The 20313-nt window shown below is 43.7% G+C and overlaps 1 protein-coding gene across 1 annotated transcript; it reads right to left on the bottom strand.

Moving 5' to 3' along the window:
- Nucleotides 1-224: 224 nt before the first annotated feature.
- gas2l1 (growth arrest-specific 2 like 1) lies at nucleotides 225-19945 on the bottom strand. Its single transcript, XM_026321831.2, has 5 exons — nucleotides 18696-19945; nucleotides 10705-10812; nucleotides 7034-7130; nucleotides 5864-6173; nucleotides 225-4166 (listed from the first exon to the last, which is right to left on the bottom strand). Exons 1-5 carry the CDS (start codon nucleotides 19395-19397, stop codon nucleotides 2093-2095), a joined length of 3291 nt encoding a protein of 1096 aa, XP_026177616.1. The 5' UTR covers nucleotides 19398-19945; the 3' UTR covers nucleotides 225-2092.
- Nucleotides 19946-20313: the final 368 nt, after the last annotated feature.

The following is a 20313-nucleotide window of genomic DNA, read 5'->3' as shown; positions in this document are numbered from 1 at the left end:
AAGCCCTCTGAGACTTGATTTCATAAATAAATAAATTAGACCAACACCACGCCCCACTTTACTTGAACTCTGTACATATCCACAAAGATATACACAACCTTTACCATTACCATTTACCATCCACCGTGTCAGTTGTCACGCAAAAAACAGTTTTATCAGCAAATTCAACATGTTTTTACTGACATTTTCTGCTCAGTCAGTATGGAAAATTGTTTTTCAAAAAATTTCCACCAATAATTCTTAACAGATGAGACCTTTTTGGAGATAATGGGGTTTCTGCATGATACTGACACTACAATTCCCTCTTTTACACTTTCAAATCTATTTTAAAAAGTCCACATCTGTTAAAATACCACAAACAGAAGCACAGCAGCTGGAGTCTGAGCTCTCATATTGTTGACAATTGCAAGAGCTTCACAAGAGAACCTTAATATTTGGTTACAGAAACTACTATTCATGCACTGCTGCACACATGCAGACACTCAAGGCAAAGTCGTTCTTCTTCGATCAAATTTCACCTTATCATACCATTGTCATTGGCTCTGTTGGCTCAAATCAGTACCAGAACATCTTGTTCCAAAAGTACAGAAGGGTATTGTGTTAAAAAAAGACAGCAGCTATTTACTGTAAATAAAATGTCTTTCTTTACCCACTAGATGTCACTATACATTGTGCCATGTATTTGAAATCAGCCTCCTAAACAGCTATCTGGCCTCTTGTGTTTCACAAGTAGTTGGACTCAGAAGCAATAAATTATATATCTTCACCACGTATTGTACACCCACAAATATTATTTAGAATTTAAATTGGCAATGTTCATCACTTCCTTACACATTCACACCCAAACTCTCCATTTTCTATTATCATTAACAGATAATGATGGCAATGTAGTGTTACCAAATACATCTTAGTGACACTGAGCAAAAACATTCAAAAAAAAACAAAAAAACTAAATGAATAAATTTTAAGGCAAAGGGAATTGTCAAGGCATTTCCAACACCAATGTTGCATAGCTAAGGCAGCACAGAACTTAATCCAATGAATATGTACATTAAACTATATATTCAACGCATTTTTATATACACAATACCCACATCTCACAGTGAGCACATCAACATGTATTTACACATTCATTCTCTTAAGCATTTGCTGTCTGCACATGTATGTTTAGCATTACATCCCCGAGCACAGTTTGGTCAGAGGAAGAATGCTCAACATTTCTGTTTTCAGTGACAATGACGGTAAAGTAACAGAACTAGTAATAGAACCTCAACTTTAAAAAAATGTTTACACTTAATCCACTTAAACCTAGAAGTTAAAATGTTTTACTGCATTAAACATAATCTTTAAAACCTGTTACACATTAAACATTTGAAAAAAACAGAAATCTATGTTGAAAACACCAATTGATTCTGAGTCGACATCATAGTTGAATTAAATCAGATGACTGTACAGAGATTAGTAGCCTATGTAGTGTTCAAAAAGTCACAAGAATGATTTGGGTGTTTTATGTCAATGTTACCTATCAGTATTTTGTAAGTATGAGTATAATGATTCATATGTGAAGACTGTTCAGACTGAAAATATCAGTCACCAGACCAGTATTTTTACCATCAAGGCAAGCAGAAGTGCTATGGCAAACCACAAGAGGGAGCCAATTCATTTGACTAAAGGTTAGTGCTTAGTGTTGACAGAGTTACAGCTTTAAATCCCTGGCACTTTACCATGCCCCTTAGTGGGGCACATGGCAGTACATATGCTCTCTCTCTATCTGTCTGTATTAACCATGGGAATTTCACAAAAACACACCATATGATTGGCAAAAGCATCACCATGCACACATTTAAAATACAGTAAAAGCAAGAAAAAAAAAGACCATTCCTTTGGTAATAAATAATTTGGCTTAAGTGCAAAATAAAAGCCATGTGAACCCCTGCAGTTATTCAGGGGAGAAGCAACGTGAAAAAGAAGGTGTATTTGACATGCAAGGGAAACAGTCTAAAGCCCAGTCTAAAGTCTTTTTTTTTTTTTTTTTACACAGTAGTCAAAGTGCATGACAACAAACTCCTGTGTCATACCCATCAGTTTTGTGCTACATCCAAGCTTCAGTGTCCAGGCTCCCTGACTCTCCAGGGTAGGAGCAATCTTTGTTGCCCATGACTGAGGAACGTGACTGAGGGTGAATCCTATCTGAGAAAGCCTGGTGCAGGCTCTTACATGTGGCTGGACGACTTGCAGAATGGGAGCTCTGAGGGGACAGCGGTGGGGTGTGGCATGGGGAAAGAGAGTCGTGAGCCTGCAGGTCTCTGTAGCTAACTGGGGTGGGGATACGTGACGGGCTGTTGTCTGGCCTGTTATCAGTACGAGGCCTGATTCTGGTATTCAGTTTGTACTTAGAGATAGGGGCTACCCTGTCTGCCTTCTTATGTCCTTTCTTATTCTGCAGAACCCCCCCATCGGTGTCCCCGTTGGCCAGGGGTGATGATGGTGGTGGGGACTCAGAGCGCGATTCACTCAAGCTGAAGCACATGGAAGAGTTTTCACTTGAGGAATCCTGGAAGGAGCAGTCCTCAGAAGGGGGAAGATGTAGTGGTGACAGACAAGCCTCAGTACGTGGAAGGTTATCACTCCCGTCACCATTTTCCAAGTCATAAGGTAAGTTCGGCTGGTGGTTCTCCAGAGGAACATCTCCTTCAGGCCCAGTGTCCCAGTGCAGTTCACTGTGCTGACCTGTCAGCCCCTCTCTAGCAGGAAAACCCCCATGGTCTCCATTCATATTCTTACAGTGGAAAGTAGGTTGTGAAGAGACATGATGCATTACATTGTCTGAATCTGTGTCTCCACGGCCAGGGAGACAAGATGAATGTTCCCTCTCCTCTATAGAGCTAGAGATGGCTGGGAGCTTCTTAAGCCCCCCTCCACACTCCCCCCAGTGTTCAGGCTCTGCCTGACCAAAGCTATGTGGGCCACCAAAATTGTGTCCATAAAGTATATTTAAGGGGTCCTCCAGTGATAAATGACGCAGATTAGTTCTCTTAGATTCTCTGAGGTCAGGCAGAGTTCCTATCTTTGCCCCCACATTTAGGGAGGAGCTGGAGGAGTTAGAAGAGGAATAGGCAGAGTCAGTGACATTAGGATCAGCGAGTGTTGGCACTGAATGTGTCCCAGCTCCCTTCAAGGTCACTTTTCCTGGAGATTTATTGGACACTCCTTTAGCCTGCTGTGTGTTGGCCAAAAACTCAGCTTCAAAGCTGCGATACAGTTCCTGCTCCCTCTGGGGATCTAATATTGGGAGCATCTGGAAACCAAAGTCAAGTTCTTCCTCCTCAGGCTCCTGACGTTCCAAGCCAGACCACTTCTTATGTTGGACTTGCCCAGAGGGGCGAGGGGCCTGTGCAGTTCGGAGAGAGCGAGCAACATGATGGTGAGAGTTGCGAGGAGATGAGTGCGGTGAACGTCGACCTCCTGAGGTGACTGGTGGCAGCAGTCTGCCTTTTCCTATGGAGGGTGAGCGAGGAGCAGGAGGTCTGGGAGTAGCTGTAATCTTCTTGCTGGGGCTGCTGTTGTTATTCTGGACCCCTTTAATGGGTGAGTTAGAACATGAGGATGACTGCCTCTTAGTGAGCCCACAACCTAGTCTGGGAGAGGATGGGGGCATCTGTTTGCCCCGAAGCTCCTCTCGTCTATCTAAAGATGAGGGTGGTTCTCTGTAGCCGGGAGAGGGTCCCGGGCTGGCATCACTGAGCCGGGTACGACTAGGTAACTTACCCTGGCTGTGTGAACGTGGTACATGGAGTCTCCTTGGGCCCTCGTTTCCAACGGAGCGGCCCCTTTCTGTCCGAGATGTCCTTGCACTATCAAAGGATCCTTGTGGTGGGTTGGGTTTGAGTATCGGAGCCTGTGCAGGACGCTCCCGAGATTGGCTGCGTGCACGTGGCAGTGAGGGACGCCCATGCAGGGATGGGGTCTGACTTCCAGCTCCAGGCCTCTCAATCATATGCTTCCCCTCCTTGCGGTTGACAAGCAGGACTACTTCTTCACCAGAGCGCCGTGAGGGACCACCATGAGAGTACCGTCCCCCTACTCCTCCTCCCTTAGAGGAGGCCGTAGAGGAGTCGCTGTCTCCAGACAGACGTCTTGTCACAGGCAACATTGTCTCCTTATTCCTGCAGTAGGAGAGGAGTCAAAGAGTAATTTGTGTTTATAATAATGTACATACTTAACAGAAAACATTAAGAGGTTGTCTGTTCAAATTTACACAGGCAACATATTACATCTGACACAGGTCGCACAAGGTTGCAACAGGTTTATTTTAACTATTATCTGCCTTCATGTTATGGTGATATGTAAAAAGCAATGCTGAAGATTTGTAAGCATTTATGAATATCTGCTTATGCTTCACGCAGACAGTGTTTCAGACCTAATGCTCAGTGTTTCTTGGAACAGTGGGCAGTGACAGCCAGGGGGATTACAGGGAAGATGAGAACAAGTGGGGGCAGGATTAGAGGTCCCAACACACAGCACTGCTCTTTTCCAACCAGACACCGCTCCACCAGGACCATCAGGTTTAACCATATAATCAGCTCACAGAGTTCACTTACAGGAAGAACAAATCTCGATAGATGTGATGAATACCAATCAATACATTGTGCACTGTAAATGGGATATTTAAAGACTGAGGCTGTTGTATTCCTTGTCTCCTGACATGGATCATTTTACATATAGTTAGTCATTGGGTCTGTTTTTCAACTTACCATGATGGAGCATATTAATCTGTTTTATACCATTTAAAATAACAAAAACGTTTAAGGTGCAGAAAAAAAGTTATTGTTTAGAGTCCGTGTAATAAAATACCAACACACCACACATTATAGTCCTGTGTTTTGAATCTTGGTGGTGGAAAGTACAGTTTTGTTGTCACCTAGAATACAAGTTGAGTTTTATTACAACAGCGTTCTAAAGTTATCCTCAGAAATTAGATTTGCATCTTTAGGCATGTTCATTTGCCATTCAGAGCCCACCTGCTGACCTACTTCTCCAGCTATGAACAGCTGTCTAAGGACAGTTGTCAGATTAGTCTTTATCTAGTCTCTTGAAAGGGGATGACCCACCCACAAAGGGTTAATTAGAATGAGCTGTTGCCTTGACGTCTGGTCTGAGCCATCGCTCAATGAGACACACTTTGGCTAGAAGCCAAAGTAAACCACCATTCAACCTCTCATTGTGCTAGCGCCTTCGTAATCTAACGTACAGGAAAAGTATGTCACCAACTGAATTTTCTACTAGCTTCATGAAGGGCATGACCAGATCATATTGTGGGATACAAAGCTGTCTCCAGCAGTTTTAACATGGCAATACTCTGGCTCCGATTCCACCAGCCTGCCCACTACCCAGTTATTCACATTCAGAAATGTACCAGAGACGACTGAAGTGTGGTTTCATTTCATCTGTTTGCCATGGCAAGAGAAGTAAGACTTGAACAACAGCCCTCACAGAATCCCCCATGAAAGACGGTGGATAGTCTAGTTAACTGAACAAAGCAGAAGAAACATGAGGTTGAGGATGAGCTGATCAAACATCTGGTCTATCTTGCAGCCACTAGGAGGTGCTGTAGGGTGGAGATGGATTTATCAGGGCAATGTCACCTGAGATTAGACAAATCTGCTCTGGTCTAATCTGTGGATTTCTGGCATATGTATTTGTTGTATGTGCCCTTGCTGCCCACCCATCTGTGGGCACAAAAGTGCCAGCAGCATAAACTGAGCATGCCCTGCTAGGCTAACTGTTAGAGATTAATTTCTTATGATGGAATCACACTTATCCACATACTTATCTGCATGTTTGTGTAGACACACACACCCACCTGAGAGGATTAAAGGGGCGGGGTTCTGAGCGGTCTCGTGGCAGCCGCGGTAGTAGACCACGGGCTACACCAGAGTCAAGCTCGATGGGGACAGAATGGTTCTGAGATCGGCTTGGCCGCGTGGAGGATGAAGAGGCACATGGAGCAGAGGAGGCCTCCAGGGAGCGCCTGTCAGCAGGTTTGTAAGGTGCAATGCCATCATTTCGCCAGTGTGGACCTGGGCTAGTGGAGCGGGAGGAGTGGGCACTCGAGGATTTGCTCTGGGCTCCCTGACCTTGGGCACTGGCTTTAGTTTGGTGGTAGCGGTGGGCTGTGGACAGAGAGAGAGATCGATAACAAATGTTTTAAAACTGACCAATATTGTGAGGTAGCCTGTTCAATCACCAGAAATAGTCATTTAGAGGTCCAGAAGTACATGACAGCCAACCACATGAATGCCTTCAAGCTGTTGGACCTCAGATAAAATGCTGTTGCTGCTTCCCTTGGTCAGAGATGGACACTTAGACATCAAATGAGCTAAACAGAGAAATGCTGATGATCCAACGCTTAAGGCGAATATTAATAGAACACAGAAGGCCTGGTTCTATAATCACTTAATATTATACGTTCATAAGCTCGGCCTCTTGTGGCCTTAGAAATGCAACAGCATTTATGACTTCAGCTAGTGTCAGCTGTTCAGACCAGACAGTCCACGATATCAGTACTGCAGCAGCAGTGTTTCACCCAGCACAGCTATGTACCACTGTGCTGTCAATGAAGGTGACACAAATACTGAACAGTTAAAGCAGGTGTCCACTGACTAAGTGTGTAAAAGTCAGTGTGTTGAGCTGAGCTGCCATACACAGTGAGCATGTGTTTTTTTATTACAAACATGAATAGGCCTAAATGTATCGGCTGGTTGTAATATTGGTCGTGGCTCAATATGACATCAAACAATTTTTTCAACAGCAAAAATGTGATGCACCGATTGTGGTTATTAGTCTACTAGGACTAAATGACTAACAGTTTGTCAACACTGCTGGCCTCCACAGCGTCTACTTGTCTGATAATGGTACATCAGATGTGAATAATTTGTTTGTAATATTAAATTTATTATGAATTATGCAATACTGAGAAAGAACAATGAGTTTTTTTCTTATAGGGCTGATAGGGAATAGGAAGTGACCTCACCAAAAGCAGCACAGCGGCATGGGTCATGCTTGTCCAAATAGTGCTCTAATGTGTCCCAGCCCCCTCCAACACGCACCATCACATGAGTACGCAGGACCTGAGGGAGGAAAAACAAAACCAGTGCTTCAATACATGAACAAAAAGCAATGTACACTTATTCATGGACATAAAATGGATGAATCTTTCCGTGTACTGCACCACCACACACACTGCACGAGTCAATAGATATGCAAATTTCACTATTGGGGCAGCTTACTGAAAGCTGGCTGGCCCTCAGTGTTATGTAACATTTAGATGCACCCCTGCCTGTGCCCCTTGCTTCTCCCTCCTCCACAAGCCTTCTTTCTATGGTATCACCCCCAGCTGCTGCCATTATCAGGGCTGTTCATTGCCATGCTAATTCACAATAAACAGAGTACAGTAGCATAATAAAGTGCTGTGAAAGACCCTTTTTTAACTGGCTTCTCCTTGGATTCAGAGGCGAGCAGGGTGAGTTTGCATGGTAACAACCCACCCCTGCTGTTCTCTCTGCTCCTCAGATGAGATTTCAGCTACCAGGGAGAAGGGCAGAAAGTAGTGGGCGCCTAGATAGCCATAGTGGAGGGGGGATTGGTGGATAAGTTACCTCCTACTGTCCTTCGCTCTTTGAGGCCCACACATCCACAACATCAGACCAAAAAGTCTCCTCTCCTCGAGGCAGAATCTGACCTCGCTGAAGCAGGACACTTTGCCTGATGCGACAGCCTCTTGGATGGATCCAATGCCTTGGGTTGTGTAATAATGTCTGCCAGCCACATGTTCTCAACGTTGTGCTGTGTCTCTCAGTTAGGGAGGGCGAGGCAAAGCCATAATCGTAAAACTGTGAGGGCTGGCACAGAGTTTATATCTGCCAGATCACATGCGGCATGGTTTCTCATCTCTGGTTCTCTGAACATGGTCTATGCATCCAAGCCTGACCCCACCTTATCCCTAATACAATCCCTGCCAATCCACAACAACACTTTTTATCTGCCTTGCTACATCAAATCTGTCAAAACAGCTGATCTGCTCATCTCTATCAGACCTGAGACCATAAACTGCTTACTCTCCACTGCATTGGCTATATGTCAGTAACAGGTTGACTGTTTGTGTGATGTAGCATTGCAATCACTAGCAGAATCACTTATTTTAGTTTTTGTATTGTTTACAGAATATTACAGCTGCTGTGACATATAACACCATGGCTTCATGTCTTTAGGGGATGAACTTGATATCGTTTTTGACTGTGGGGGAGTAGCTGCTATGATGGTAAAAGCTCTTGGGAAACCAAATAATAAACAAATGTCAAATTGCAATGTGATGACTGTGTGACTATAAAGAAAATGCTCTAGGTTCAGAAAAAGATCTTGAACAGTACTAATTTCCAGACAGCAGTCAGCTAATTTAATTCAGTGTTTGTGAATCCCTATTTTGTATGATATGCAATGTTGGAACACAAAATATGAAATCACAGACATAGCAGAAATCATCATACATGTAAATATTAAACATTATAGTGGTGACTAAAGATAACAAAATTACAGTAGCAGCTGTGTATTACATTACACTGCTTTCACAGTCACCCAACTTATTTTTGGCTCTGAATTTGCAGCACAATCAGAAACTAGATTACCAAAATGAGAATATATACACTTGTATGATTAAAATGATTAAATCTTTGCTTTATTTCATTCTGTATCACTTGTTTCCATATCCAGGAAGCTTGTTGCTCATTTTATATTTTACACATTATGCTGCAGAACCACTAGGGACTTTGTTGAGGCTGAATAGATGTTTTGGGACCATGTTCTACTTCAGATCTGTGGCTCAGCTGCCAATTTTCTAAACCACTGAAGGGCCATAACCGTCTTCACTGGTGTAGAGAGACCCAGTCCTTGTTTCTATGGCAACAGTGAACAGAGAGGCTTCTTGTCTTTTTATCATGATGTGCGCGTGTTGGACCAATTTCTTGTTAAATCTTGCTGGTGAGTTCAAAAATTAAGCTCATGGTTGACTTCAGCTGTTGTTCCCCCATGTCTAAAGTCATCTCCCCTCTTCAAGGAGCAACCTCCCTGGAGACAAAGACGCCTTATTAACTCCCCCTTCTGTTCATAAGGCCCATTTGCCCTTTTGCTTTCTCCACTTCAGCCCAAGATCCTTGTCACAGCTTTGGCAGCTGAATAGGGGTTTGCTGGCTTTTAAAGTGACTACCCACTTCCTGCCCTCTGAAGAATAAGGGGAGTGTGTTGGGTGCACTTGTAGCTGCTTAGGCATATGCATAATCACTGTCATCCTCAGTGAGGAATAACGAGAGGGTGGAGACAGCATGAAGAGAGCAAATCTGACAAGCCAGTGACTCCCATCCACTCATGTGCACACACACACGCGCGCGCACACACACACACACAGGTACTACACATATTTAAAAGACTTAGCTTTTGAATATATATACAGCTCACTCTATAGAGATGTAAAAAAGGATAGGGGTGTATAGTGTTTCCCTGTCTGGACAAAGTGGTGCCACTAAAAGTCAAAAAATATTGACTGCAGCCAGGCATCCCGAGCCTGTAGATATAGGCAACATCATCCAAAGAGTCCATTAATCTAGCTGCAGTACATTTTAGGTCGATCCTTATTTTAGGTCGATCCTTGGTGTCAGCCAGCCTTCCTGCCCAGTCCTCTGAGGCCTGATGTGAGTACAGTGGCAGCTCTTAAACTGAAACTGAGACAAACAGTCTAACAGAAACAAGCTACAGCTCAGATAAGGACAAACCCAGGAAATGACCTAAAACATCTATTTGTGTCTCAGTGGAAAATGTAGAGTCTTGGGAGTGGACCCGACGGAGGCCATTTGTAAACACTCACATGAAAGAGGAAAATCACAATTCTGTTACATACACTGTACAGTTCAATGGCTTTTATGCAGCCAAGTAGTTTATCTGTAGCTACTATACATAACCTTTTTCTTCCTGAAACAACATATGACGCCATATGTCAGCACTGTATGGTTCCATGAAATTACTGCAGGCCTCACAGTCTTCTGTGCATGTGCCACAGTAGCTGACTGTACATACATGTAGCTGAACACATACATCAGAATTAAAGGTTAATTTGGTTTTCAGCAACTTGGCTTTTTATGATAATCTTAAGCTCACAGAAGTAAAGTGGAAACACAGCAATATCAGTACAAAGGATAGCAGCGTAACACAAAAGACTGGTCAGTTACACAGTATGTTTCTTATTCCATCCATACATCCATCTAAACCTGCTTATTCTTAACTATGGTCACAGGGATCAGCTGGAGCCTATCCCAGCTCTCTTTGGGTGAAAGGCAGGGGTACACCCTGGACAGGTCACCAGTCCATCACAGGGCCACATAGAGACAAACAACCTCACACACTCACACTCACTCCTATGGGCAATTTAGAGTCACCAATCAGCCTGACATACATGTTTTTGGACTGTGGGAGGAAACCAGAGTAGCTGGAGAAAATCTTTATTTATGTTGTTCTGATAACTGTACAGATATTACTCATAAATATAAGATCAGACAAAATGACATATTATTATTAATCGCAGCCCATAAAAAGTAAAGCACACACAGTGGCAAGTGATCCTGTTTGATGTTAAGGTTTCTGGAGATGAGGACTCACCCTTATAAAGATCAGTGCGCTGGAGTCTCCCACTTTGTACTTCCCCTCCGACACCTTGATCATAGGAAACTGAGCTGGACAGGAACACTGACCCAGAATCTCACGCACCTGAGGAGAACAAAAAAAAAAAAAAAAAGCATTTTAACACTCAGAGCACACAAACATGACACATGCATCCGAGAGGAACCTGCGAGTGATCCCTTCCTGTTCTTCAGGTCAGTGCCAGCACTGAGGTCATATTTAGTCACATATTTGTAAGACCAAAGTGCTGCTCGTCCTGAGCACTATATGTGTCACTGTGAGAAATTATCAGTCTTGGCCGCTAGGAGGGAATGTGTGTGTCATCTTCCTGGCAGTTTTACTGCACCTACTGGGTGGTGAAGTGCCCCACCCTGCTCTTTTACCACATTAAAAGCCCTGCCTCATCTCAGCTCTCCAGATCATTTTGGCACCGCAAGTGTCACAAAAGCCCAAAAATGAAAATGTGGTCGTTCTAACGAATACCCTCTCTTGCTGGCTGTCACATTGCAATGTTTGTGCCTCTGACGTCCCAAATTGAGGAGAGAAAGAGGTCAGAAACCAGACTGGCGGTGGTGATGATGTCAGCAGGCCTGTGCTGCCAGCTGGGTTTTGAATTGGGAGCCGGTGCCCTTGCTGCGGCTGGGGGTGCTTATTAGGCAACCGGAGTCAGAGACAACTGCAGGGTGGAGCAAGAGCTGCCTGTGTTGCAAAGAACTGGGCTCTCACATGATTGGACAACTTTGATGTTTTTCTTGGCGACTCTCTCAGACAAAGGCGTGTGTGCACTTGTCGAATGGGAGGGAGAGAAAGTAAAGAAGTGGTCATGGGAGAGAGAAATAAGTGCTTCATAATTGTGTGTGCAAGGGCAGCTTTTACAAAGAGCAAGCTTGTATTATATTGATATTAAAGTGATTAAATGCTGCGATAGAGGAAAACTTCAGGTATACAGAGCTTAGTACATACAGTGTGCTGGTTTGTGTGCTTGAACTACAACACCTACACGCATTCAAAGGGGCGTCACCTTGTGATTATCTTGAAATTGTACCCTTCGTCCTATCCCATGCAAATTAAAGAGGGAGGCATCAGTGCTAAGCCTCAGCATCTCACCTGCCCCTCTGTTCTCCCTCTCACCTGCCTTTGTCGAGCCTTTTTCCTTCCTTTCCTCTCTCTTCTTCTTTGTCCTTTACCATCCTTTATTTTTGCTCTGTACACGAGCTGACCAGACCCATGTTTGCCTTTCTTTGTTTCGCTTACATTTCTACTTCTGCCAGCTCCCTCTCTTTTTCTCCCCGTCTTTCATTCTGTCAGTAGGTGGACGAGGCTTGTTTGGAAAAACCCCAGTCAGTGAGTTAATGGAAAGATTGCTATGGCAACAGACAGACACATAACCTTACCCTTCCCTTTTTAACTGTACAGTTCGCCTTCTTTTTTTCTTTCTTGCTATAGTAAAGCCTTTCTCTTTCCCCAAAAAACTGTTCAGCTGAAGTCATAACTTTTTCCTCCAGAGAGAAGGTGAAGGGCTCTCATATCCTCACTGAGCAGGATACACTGTCAGACTTTGGGTTTTGATAAGAACCCAGTCAATTGCAGCCTGGACAGTTGAAGTATTTACTCTGCTGAAACATTGATATGAAATGTGTGCACTTCCCATGTCTTCGCTGTGTCAACACTGGGTACGGTCGGACACACGCCGAAACCAAAACACACACACTATCATACACTGCAGACTGGGATAGACAAGGAGGAGCAAAACAAGGTCACACAGGAAACATGCGGAAGTGGAGCTGGGACACAGCTAAAAACTGAAGGATGAATTATGGATGTATGCTGGTCACATGAGAGACGCTTTCGGCAATAGCTGCAGATGTTTGAAAGAAAAGGGAACAGTGACTGAACAATCCAGAACATGCCCCTCTACTGGGAATCTGCTTCATGTATCTTGAGATAGGAATGCAGAGATCTTTTTAGAGGAACAGAAAAAGAAATGTTTTTATTAATAAGAGACTACTGTGATATTCTTTTTGGTTTGAGTAGCTGGATTTTTCTCTAAGAGGTGTAATGTAAAGAAATATATACAGTACACACTGCTTTTGTGATCCCACAGCTCAGATCACATCATATCTGCCCAGTGTGAGTCAACAATCTTCTCATTCCTTTCCTTCCTGGCCTGCATTTGAAGGGCCATTCATGGAGGAGATAGGCCGAGACTAAGGGCTGAAAAATCCCTGAGGATGAAGAGTGGAAATGGGAGGAGGGGAGATAAAGATGTTCTGGTTTTATCCCTCATTTTCTTTACTCGTGTGTAATGTGGACTAACACGCTGCACTAAGACTGTAGTGGTATCATAACAAAGGAATGTACAAGGTTGCCAATATTCCTCCACTACAATAAATAGTTTTACTGCTGAGTTGCCTGAATTTATTAGGTGTTCTTGTGTGAATACACGAAATATAGTTTTAGATTCGTGGTTCAGCTTTTCAACTGGGATACAAAAGACGTGTGTACATTGAGAAGTCAAACATCTGTTTCTTTAACTGTGTGTTCTTCTCATGACTCAACAAGGTGTATGCAACCACAAACTTCAAACATAGGTGTGCTGGCCTGCTGCAACTGGTTCCTTTTTATAATTGCTATGCAAAGAACAATTATTGCAAAACTCCAACAATAAACACTGAATATTACAACAAGTCACTCCAGAGGAATTTACACAAGGGTGTTTCCAGGATTTGAATTCAGTGCTGTCTTAGAGACAACTGTAGAGTGGCAGGGGTTTATGACAGAATACATGGTGCTAAGATAATTAGGAAACAACAAGATTTTATGAAACAGCACACACAGTACATTTAATGTGAGTTTTTTTTAATGACATCATGACTATTTATTTATTTGAGTACCCTGAGGATCTTCTACAATGACTAAAAACTTCCCAATATAAAAACACCTCACAATCAGAGACAAGAAAACTAGGCCACAGGGGGCGCCTGCAGGATGGAGATATTTGGGATTTGAGGGGTTATTGCTCCTCCACCCACAAGTACACATTCCTGTAGCCTGTGAACACACGCAGAATAGAGCTCACTATCAGAGTCTACCCTCCTCTTAAACTGCTGCTCTGACAGCCTGCATAAACAACTCCTCTGTAGGAAACCATGCAACACCTCATAGAAAATGACTAACCTCCTCTGCATAAATTACTTCTTTATACAACCGGGGGTGGGGGGGGTGAAGCAAAGTGACGATACTGATGTTTTCTACTTGTATTGGACCTGTAGCCTCAGGGGACAAACTGGAGAGATCTTGGAAATACAAGTATTTAGAGGGCGGTTACGTGCTGGTCCAAGAGGACTAGCAGAGACCAGACGCAAAAACACACCTCAGAGTCAGATATGTTAGTTAATGCCAATAACGTTCCTTGACAAGAATACAGATGATAATTATATATTTTGGCACCGAACATAAATGAAAAATGCATTAGCAAATATGCTAATTCACCTTAATACAGTAAATATTTAGTTGGAGCTAAAATGTCAGTTTATCATTTTACAAGGGATAATGTGCAAGACTATTCCTTCACCTCAAGCAGTAACGTCCTACAGTCTCCATTGTTTACCCAGGAATGAAAAAACTAATCCTCTTTTTTACAAACCAGATATGGTCTGATAATTAGTGAGTGTCAGAGGAGCTGACAGATGTATTTTTTTACCTTTGGACAGAGCCAGGAGGCATGTTTCCATTCTTTACACTTAAGCTTCTGACTAAACATTTACTGTGAAAATATTAGTGCAGTATCAAAGCAAATAGATGTGAAAAATTGTTATTTTAGAAAATTGCATACATTTTTGTCTTTCATAATCTGTTTTGTGTGTTTGATCAAGGTTAAAACTATAATCATCCTTGCGCCAGGGCATGCATCTTCCACTTCAAGAAAACCATTCTCTGAAAATCGATGCCTCTCTTCTGGCCACATGACAAACAGCCTACTGGGGGCTGGGAGGATATAGGAATCTATTGGACATCAAGAGCTGCAAAGATGAACTACTCCATTATTTATCTGCTTGAGTCAAACTGCAATGTAATCACTCACTGCAGGAAGTTAAATATCAGGTGAGTGTCTAACACATTTACCGGTTTGTTTTGATGAGGCTCAGCAAGCCTCAGCACTCTCACTACGAGAGATTAGAGGAATTAATATCACTCATTTTGAGAGGCTCCACCTGGGGCCAGCGTGAAGAGACAGTAGGCAGGTGCAGAAAATAACCAGACTGCTTACAGAAACAAAGACCTGTTCAGACTGACACCTACTGAAATGACACTTATAATAAAAAAGATCAGCTGATGCCATAAAGGCATAAAACAGGCAACATGCAAATGCAAAGTCAGCCATTTCTACATGCACAGTAAGGCAAAATAACCTTTAAAAGGATGCCATGCTCTCTCAGCAAAGCGTACAAGTGTGACCCAATGCTAAACATGATGACCTACTTTTCCCTTCCAATCTCCCTACTGTAGCTCTCCCTCCCAGACTAACATCCATTGCAGTCAGGTTTAACGGAGTGTACAGTAAAGTCACTCTAGGCACACTATCCGTCATCTACTATGTTTTCGTTATTCCCTGAATGTATGAACTGGACCATAGGGTTAACAGAGCAGAGTGGCCATACAGGCATAAAACCCACGTTTTCTCTCTTTGTCACCTTTGGCCTCTGCTCGGCTGCAAAGATTGAGATGTCAGCCTTTGATTACCTTGCTGTCAACAGTGGTAGTCTATTTATTCATCTCTCCCATGGCACCAACAAGACACATTGTCCTGCTCTTTGCTTTATCATCTCCAGCAGAGACAGATGTGGGGGATGGGAATGAAGTCTTGCACATGTGTGAACTGAACATGGGCTGAATGATGAAGCCCGGGGTTAGAGGAGACATCAACCAGTTTATGAGTGAAGAGAATAAAGGAAAAATGGGGATTAAAGGAGGCAACAAAGGCTGTGAAGCTTCTATACTGTCTGTTGTTTATAAGCTCTCATATTGCACCGTATATGTATGCATTCAGTAAACATGCAAACATTTAGAGTGGGCAATAAAGAGAGCACCAGTTCAATTTTAATTATGAAACCTATGTCAGTTTGTATAGCGACTGTGTTTTTACAACTGTCTTAATGTAAGAGAAAATCTGTAAAAAAGAAAAAAGAAAAAAAAAAGTCATTTGTGTGGGAAGCTTCCTTTGCATTAGGCACATCGCAGCATATGGTAAAAGTACAGATTCAATCAAAGTCACAAGTGATAATCCCTCGCTAGAAGTAATTGGAAAGAAAACCTCCTTATCGAAAGATCAACTTTAGGTGGACATACTGTTTACAGCAATGCAACCAAGCTGCTGTCTCTACCACTCCTGAGAAAATGCATCTCCAGAAATGGGAATTAAGGAACTCTGAGTATCAGTGACTCAAACGACAATCAAGGAAATGAGCTGCTGGCCACTTCCTCAAGTTTACAGTGGAAAGTTGTGCCACTGTGAGATGAGTAAGAACGTACGGAGCAGCAGATCAGTGGGAGACACAACGGTGGTGAGTATTTACAGAAGGGCGTGTTGCAAACACACAGAGAGCAGCTTTCCTTAAGCCTAAATACCTGTTGAATACAGCAGGTAGCTGATGGGACACAACCACAACCACTTTACTGAGTCACTTTGCTGTTGTGTTCAGGGACACAACTGAGCAGCAGAAGGAACAAAGACCATACTTTTTTAAAATAGTACAACAGGATTTTGAAAGTTTGTGTTGGGATTTTAAACACTGCAAATAATGACACAAAAATTAACGTAATAAAACTTTCTGATGCGTAAAATGGTCGTACATTCACTGTATAACTCACATTTTTGAGTTTTGATTGGATATGAGCATCAAGGAGGCAGATACACGTAATGAAACAAATTTAGTGAATAAAATGAAAAGAATAGTCATAAAAAAAGCCAGTTAAACATCTCAGTCTATCTCAGAGGCACGAAAGTCGTCTCTGCCTCCATAACCGAGAGCAGACACAATCTGGTGTCACAGCTGTGGACCAGTAAAACTAAGTCCTTTTAACTTTTTTCCTCTCTCTCCCTGCCAAGTACTCAAGTGTACTAGCAATGAAGGTTTTCAGTAATTACGAGACACTAAACTCTTTTTAGGCCAGTAGATTAGACAGAAACACAAAGAAAAGTGCACAAGTGTTCTACAGAATAAACAAACTGACTGATGGAAGATCGAGTGTCGGACTGAGCAGAAAATGATCAAACTACTTCAAAAAAAATGTTGATTTTTAGGTAAATATACTACAGTCCAGGAACTTTAGAGGTAATAGAGAAAATATGTCTCACATACTGGTGACCTGTCCAGGGTGTACCCCTGCCTTTCACCCAACGAGAGCTGGAATAGGCTCCAGCAGATCCCTGTGACCTTAAATAAGAATAAGTGGGTCTAGATAATGGACGGATGGATGAATGGATATGTCTCGTATGTAAGTCTGGAGCACAACATGAAAAATGGTCCACAAAGATGCTTGACGATGCTATTTTCATATTATATTCTCTCATCTTAATATTTTTTTCTTGTTTGCAGAGCCTAATGTTGCTGATGTGGATTGCTCTGCAGCATACATGTAGGCAGCTTTAAAGAGCCGACTGGGAGGATGGAGGAGATTTTATTTACCAGACACATGAACACTGGATATGCCACATCCTAAATCAGTCAAAGGCTGCCAAATACATCTGTCGTCCCCTGTCCAGCAGATGACACTGCATGCAATGCCCGCGCCTGGACGTGTCAGTGTACATGACAGAAAACACAGGTCTACACTCTGTAGCTTTCTGTCCTGAAACACAGTCAGCTCATATAATCGTCAGCCCTGGACATAAACAGCACATCCTCCTCCTCATGCTCTCCTATTTCTGTCCACAGAGGTCACACAAGAACAACTCTGCTGTCTAACCAGGGTGACAGCTGACTGTTTCCCTTCCTCACTCCCTGATGTCCCTCACATCTTTCTGTGACGTTGTTCTTTCAGCAACATAAAAATATGAACTTCTCCCCCCACACACACGCAACCTGAGCATATGTTCCGCTGGTGTGTCCATCTGCTCATTATCTTTGCCCTAACAAGATCTTTGTCTCTCTCATGTGCTGATGTTCAGCGGGCGCCGGCAAAGGTCAACAAGTTTAATGACACAAACGACGAGAGCTGATGGTTGTTGTTGAATTCCACAGGACAGGAAATGCAACAGAAAGAAACAGCCAAAAACTGTGGCGGTAAAAGAGCAGACGATTAAGAGACTTCCTCACCCACAGCATGAAGTATTGATTATTCCCAATAGACAAACCTAATTAAAAGAGACGGAGGAGGGTTATTAACACACACACACACATCCCTGGTGACCTCTTCTAAAGACTGACGAGTCAGGAATAAAGGGGAGATGTTGACCTGGGAGTTTTCAGAGCTCTCCTGGGACAGAAACCCAAAGTGTGGGTGTCAACAGAGAATGATCCTTCAGGTGAGCTGGAATTTAACAGCACATGACCAAAGTCGTGAAAAGACGCACATGCACACACACACACTCTGTAAGCTGCCTGCCCTCTTCATAGCACTGACATGATATTTCCATACAGGGGCTTCACTTCTGACACATTTCTGTGCTTTACTGAGGGTCACATTGTTCATCACATGATACAAACACACTGGATGGTATTTACTTCAGACCAAAACCAGAGTGTGGGCAGCCTGGGAAACTGGAGTCATGTTTATCCAGAGTGCAGGACCTTCTGGCAAACTGACTGATTCAGTTAATTAGGCCTAGTGATGAGTAGCTTGTGTGAGCTGTGAGATCTTTATAGAAGTCTGTGACGACTTGTATGAATCATAATGCAGACATAATGACACATTTTGGACTCCTATAAGTTCAGGATTGTGGTTTTATCTTTTCACCAGAAACTCACCAACTCATCCAAATTTCGCATGTCACATAAAACTCTCTTCTGCTGCCAGACGAACGGCTCCGGATCAGGTTCCTCTTCATTCTCCACACTCTGGCTGCTCTCCTTCCGAGTGAAACGCCTGCCCGGCGAGCTCCGCTCAGGTGGCTCCTGGGCATCGATCCTCAGGCTCTCCTGGTCCCGGATCTCCTCTTCGATCTCCTCCTCCAGCTGGATCAGCATCGGGGCCAACATGCCAAACTTGGATCCACGTCGCGCCACCTCAAGGAGGCACAGAACAAAATTCTTCTCGTTGCACCTCTCCACCAGGTCGTTGGTCTCAAACATGAGTACGTCCTTGATCCAGAGCTCCTGTCTGCACCAGCTGATGAAATTGGACACGTTATCCCGCGCCAGGAACGAGCCGGAGACAACGTTGCGCGACTGAAAGACAACATCTTTAGATGGCACCTTCATGGACTGGGCAGCCTCTGGGTGCTCCAGCTGATAGTCTTGCGCGGCGCGATTCACGTTGTTGGCGTGCCGACAGAGGGCACAGCCCGTCTCCAGCCCGTCCATAAAGGTGTCCGCAGTGATATCGAGGTCATACAGGGTGTTCAGCCATTCCGCCAGATCCTCCTTCATGGCATACAGGTACTCTTCACTGGATTTAAAGGGCCGAATACTCTTGGAGGCGGCAGACTGGATGTTGCTCTGATCAGCCATATTGTCGGGTTGTGTATCAATAAAGTCTATTTGATAATCCCCGATTGTCTCATTGCACAACAGCGCACCACAGCCCCATCTGCAAAATATAGCGAAATAACCGTCTCGGCGCACCCATGCCGATGTGCGTGCGTGGTTTCTCACGCGTGGAGCTCATTGAAGCCAGGCTTCGTCTTGTCAGAAGCATGTCGGGATGCGAAGCGGCCGTGGCGCATGGATGCGTTTTCCGGATGTCTCTGCGAAACTAGTTTCCTTCAAAGAGCGCATCGCCGGATCCCGGAGCGAGAACGAAAACGGAGCCGTCCGGGACGCCGACACACACCCATGCGGTGACCAGCTAATCCACGCGGTGGCCTGTGGATCCTCTCAGCCATAAATATCCACTTGTCACCATGTCGGTGCGGTGATCAGCGAAACCAGCTCCTCATCGACGAAATCACAACCGAGTCCACAGCTCATCTTCCTCGCGAATAGGCTCAGCCCATGCTGCACCGCCTCTTGCACTGAATATGTTGACCTGCTGTGGCTTAGACCAGCAGAGCGACTCGGTGGCACATCCCATTATGAGGGATAAACGCACGACAGAGGAGGAAAACTTAACCCCATGTTCACCAGCCCAGCTTAGCGCAGCCTACCTGTATTCTATCCATTAGTGACATATGTAAAAAATGAATCATTAATCATTAAAAAGACACAAATACTTAATGAAACTAAACATTTAAATGTAATGACTCGTCAAAACGAGACGCTAAACGACCTTTAGAAAACTAAAATCCATTTAAAGGCCATTCATTACTGATTTAATGCTTGAATGAGTCTATGCAGGTTGTACTTACCGACGCATCAAGGCTGTTTGTTGCGGTCAAGAAGGTTTTAACTAGTTTAACTTCAGGCCTGTTGCTGTATTTCCGTCCAT

This window comes from Mastacembelus armatus, chromosome 9, assembly GCF_900324485.2.
Source record: "Mastacembelus armatus chromosome 9, fMasArm1.2, whole genome shotgun sequence".
In the NCBI taxonomy this organism is placed as follows: Eukaryota; Metazoa; Chordata; class Actinopteri; order Synbranchiformes; family Mastacembelidae; genus Mastacembelus; species Mastacembelus armatus.
The sequence above is the reverse complement of the archived record's forward strand: the minus strand, read 5'-3'. Positions and strand labels throughout refer to the sequence as shown.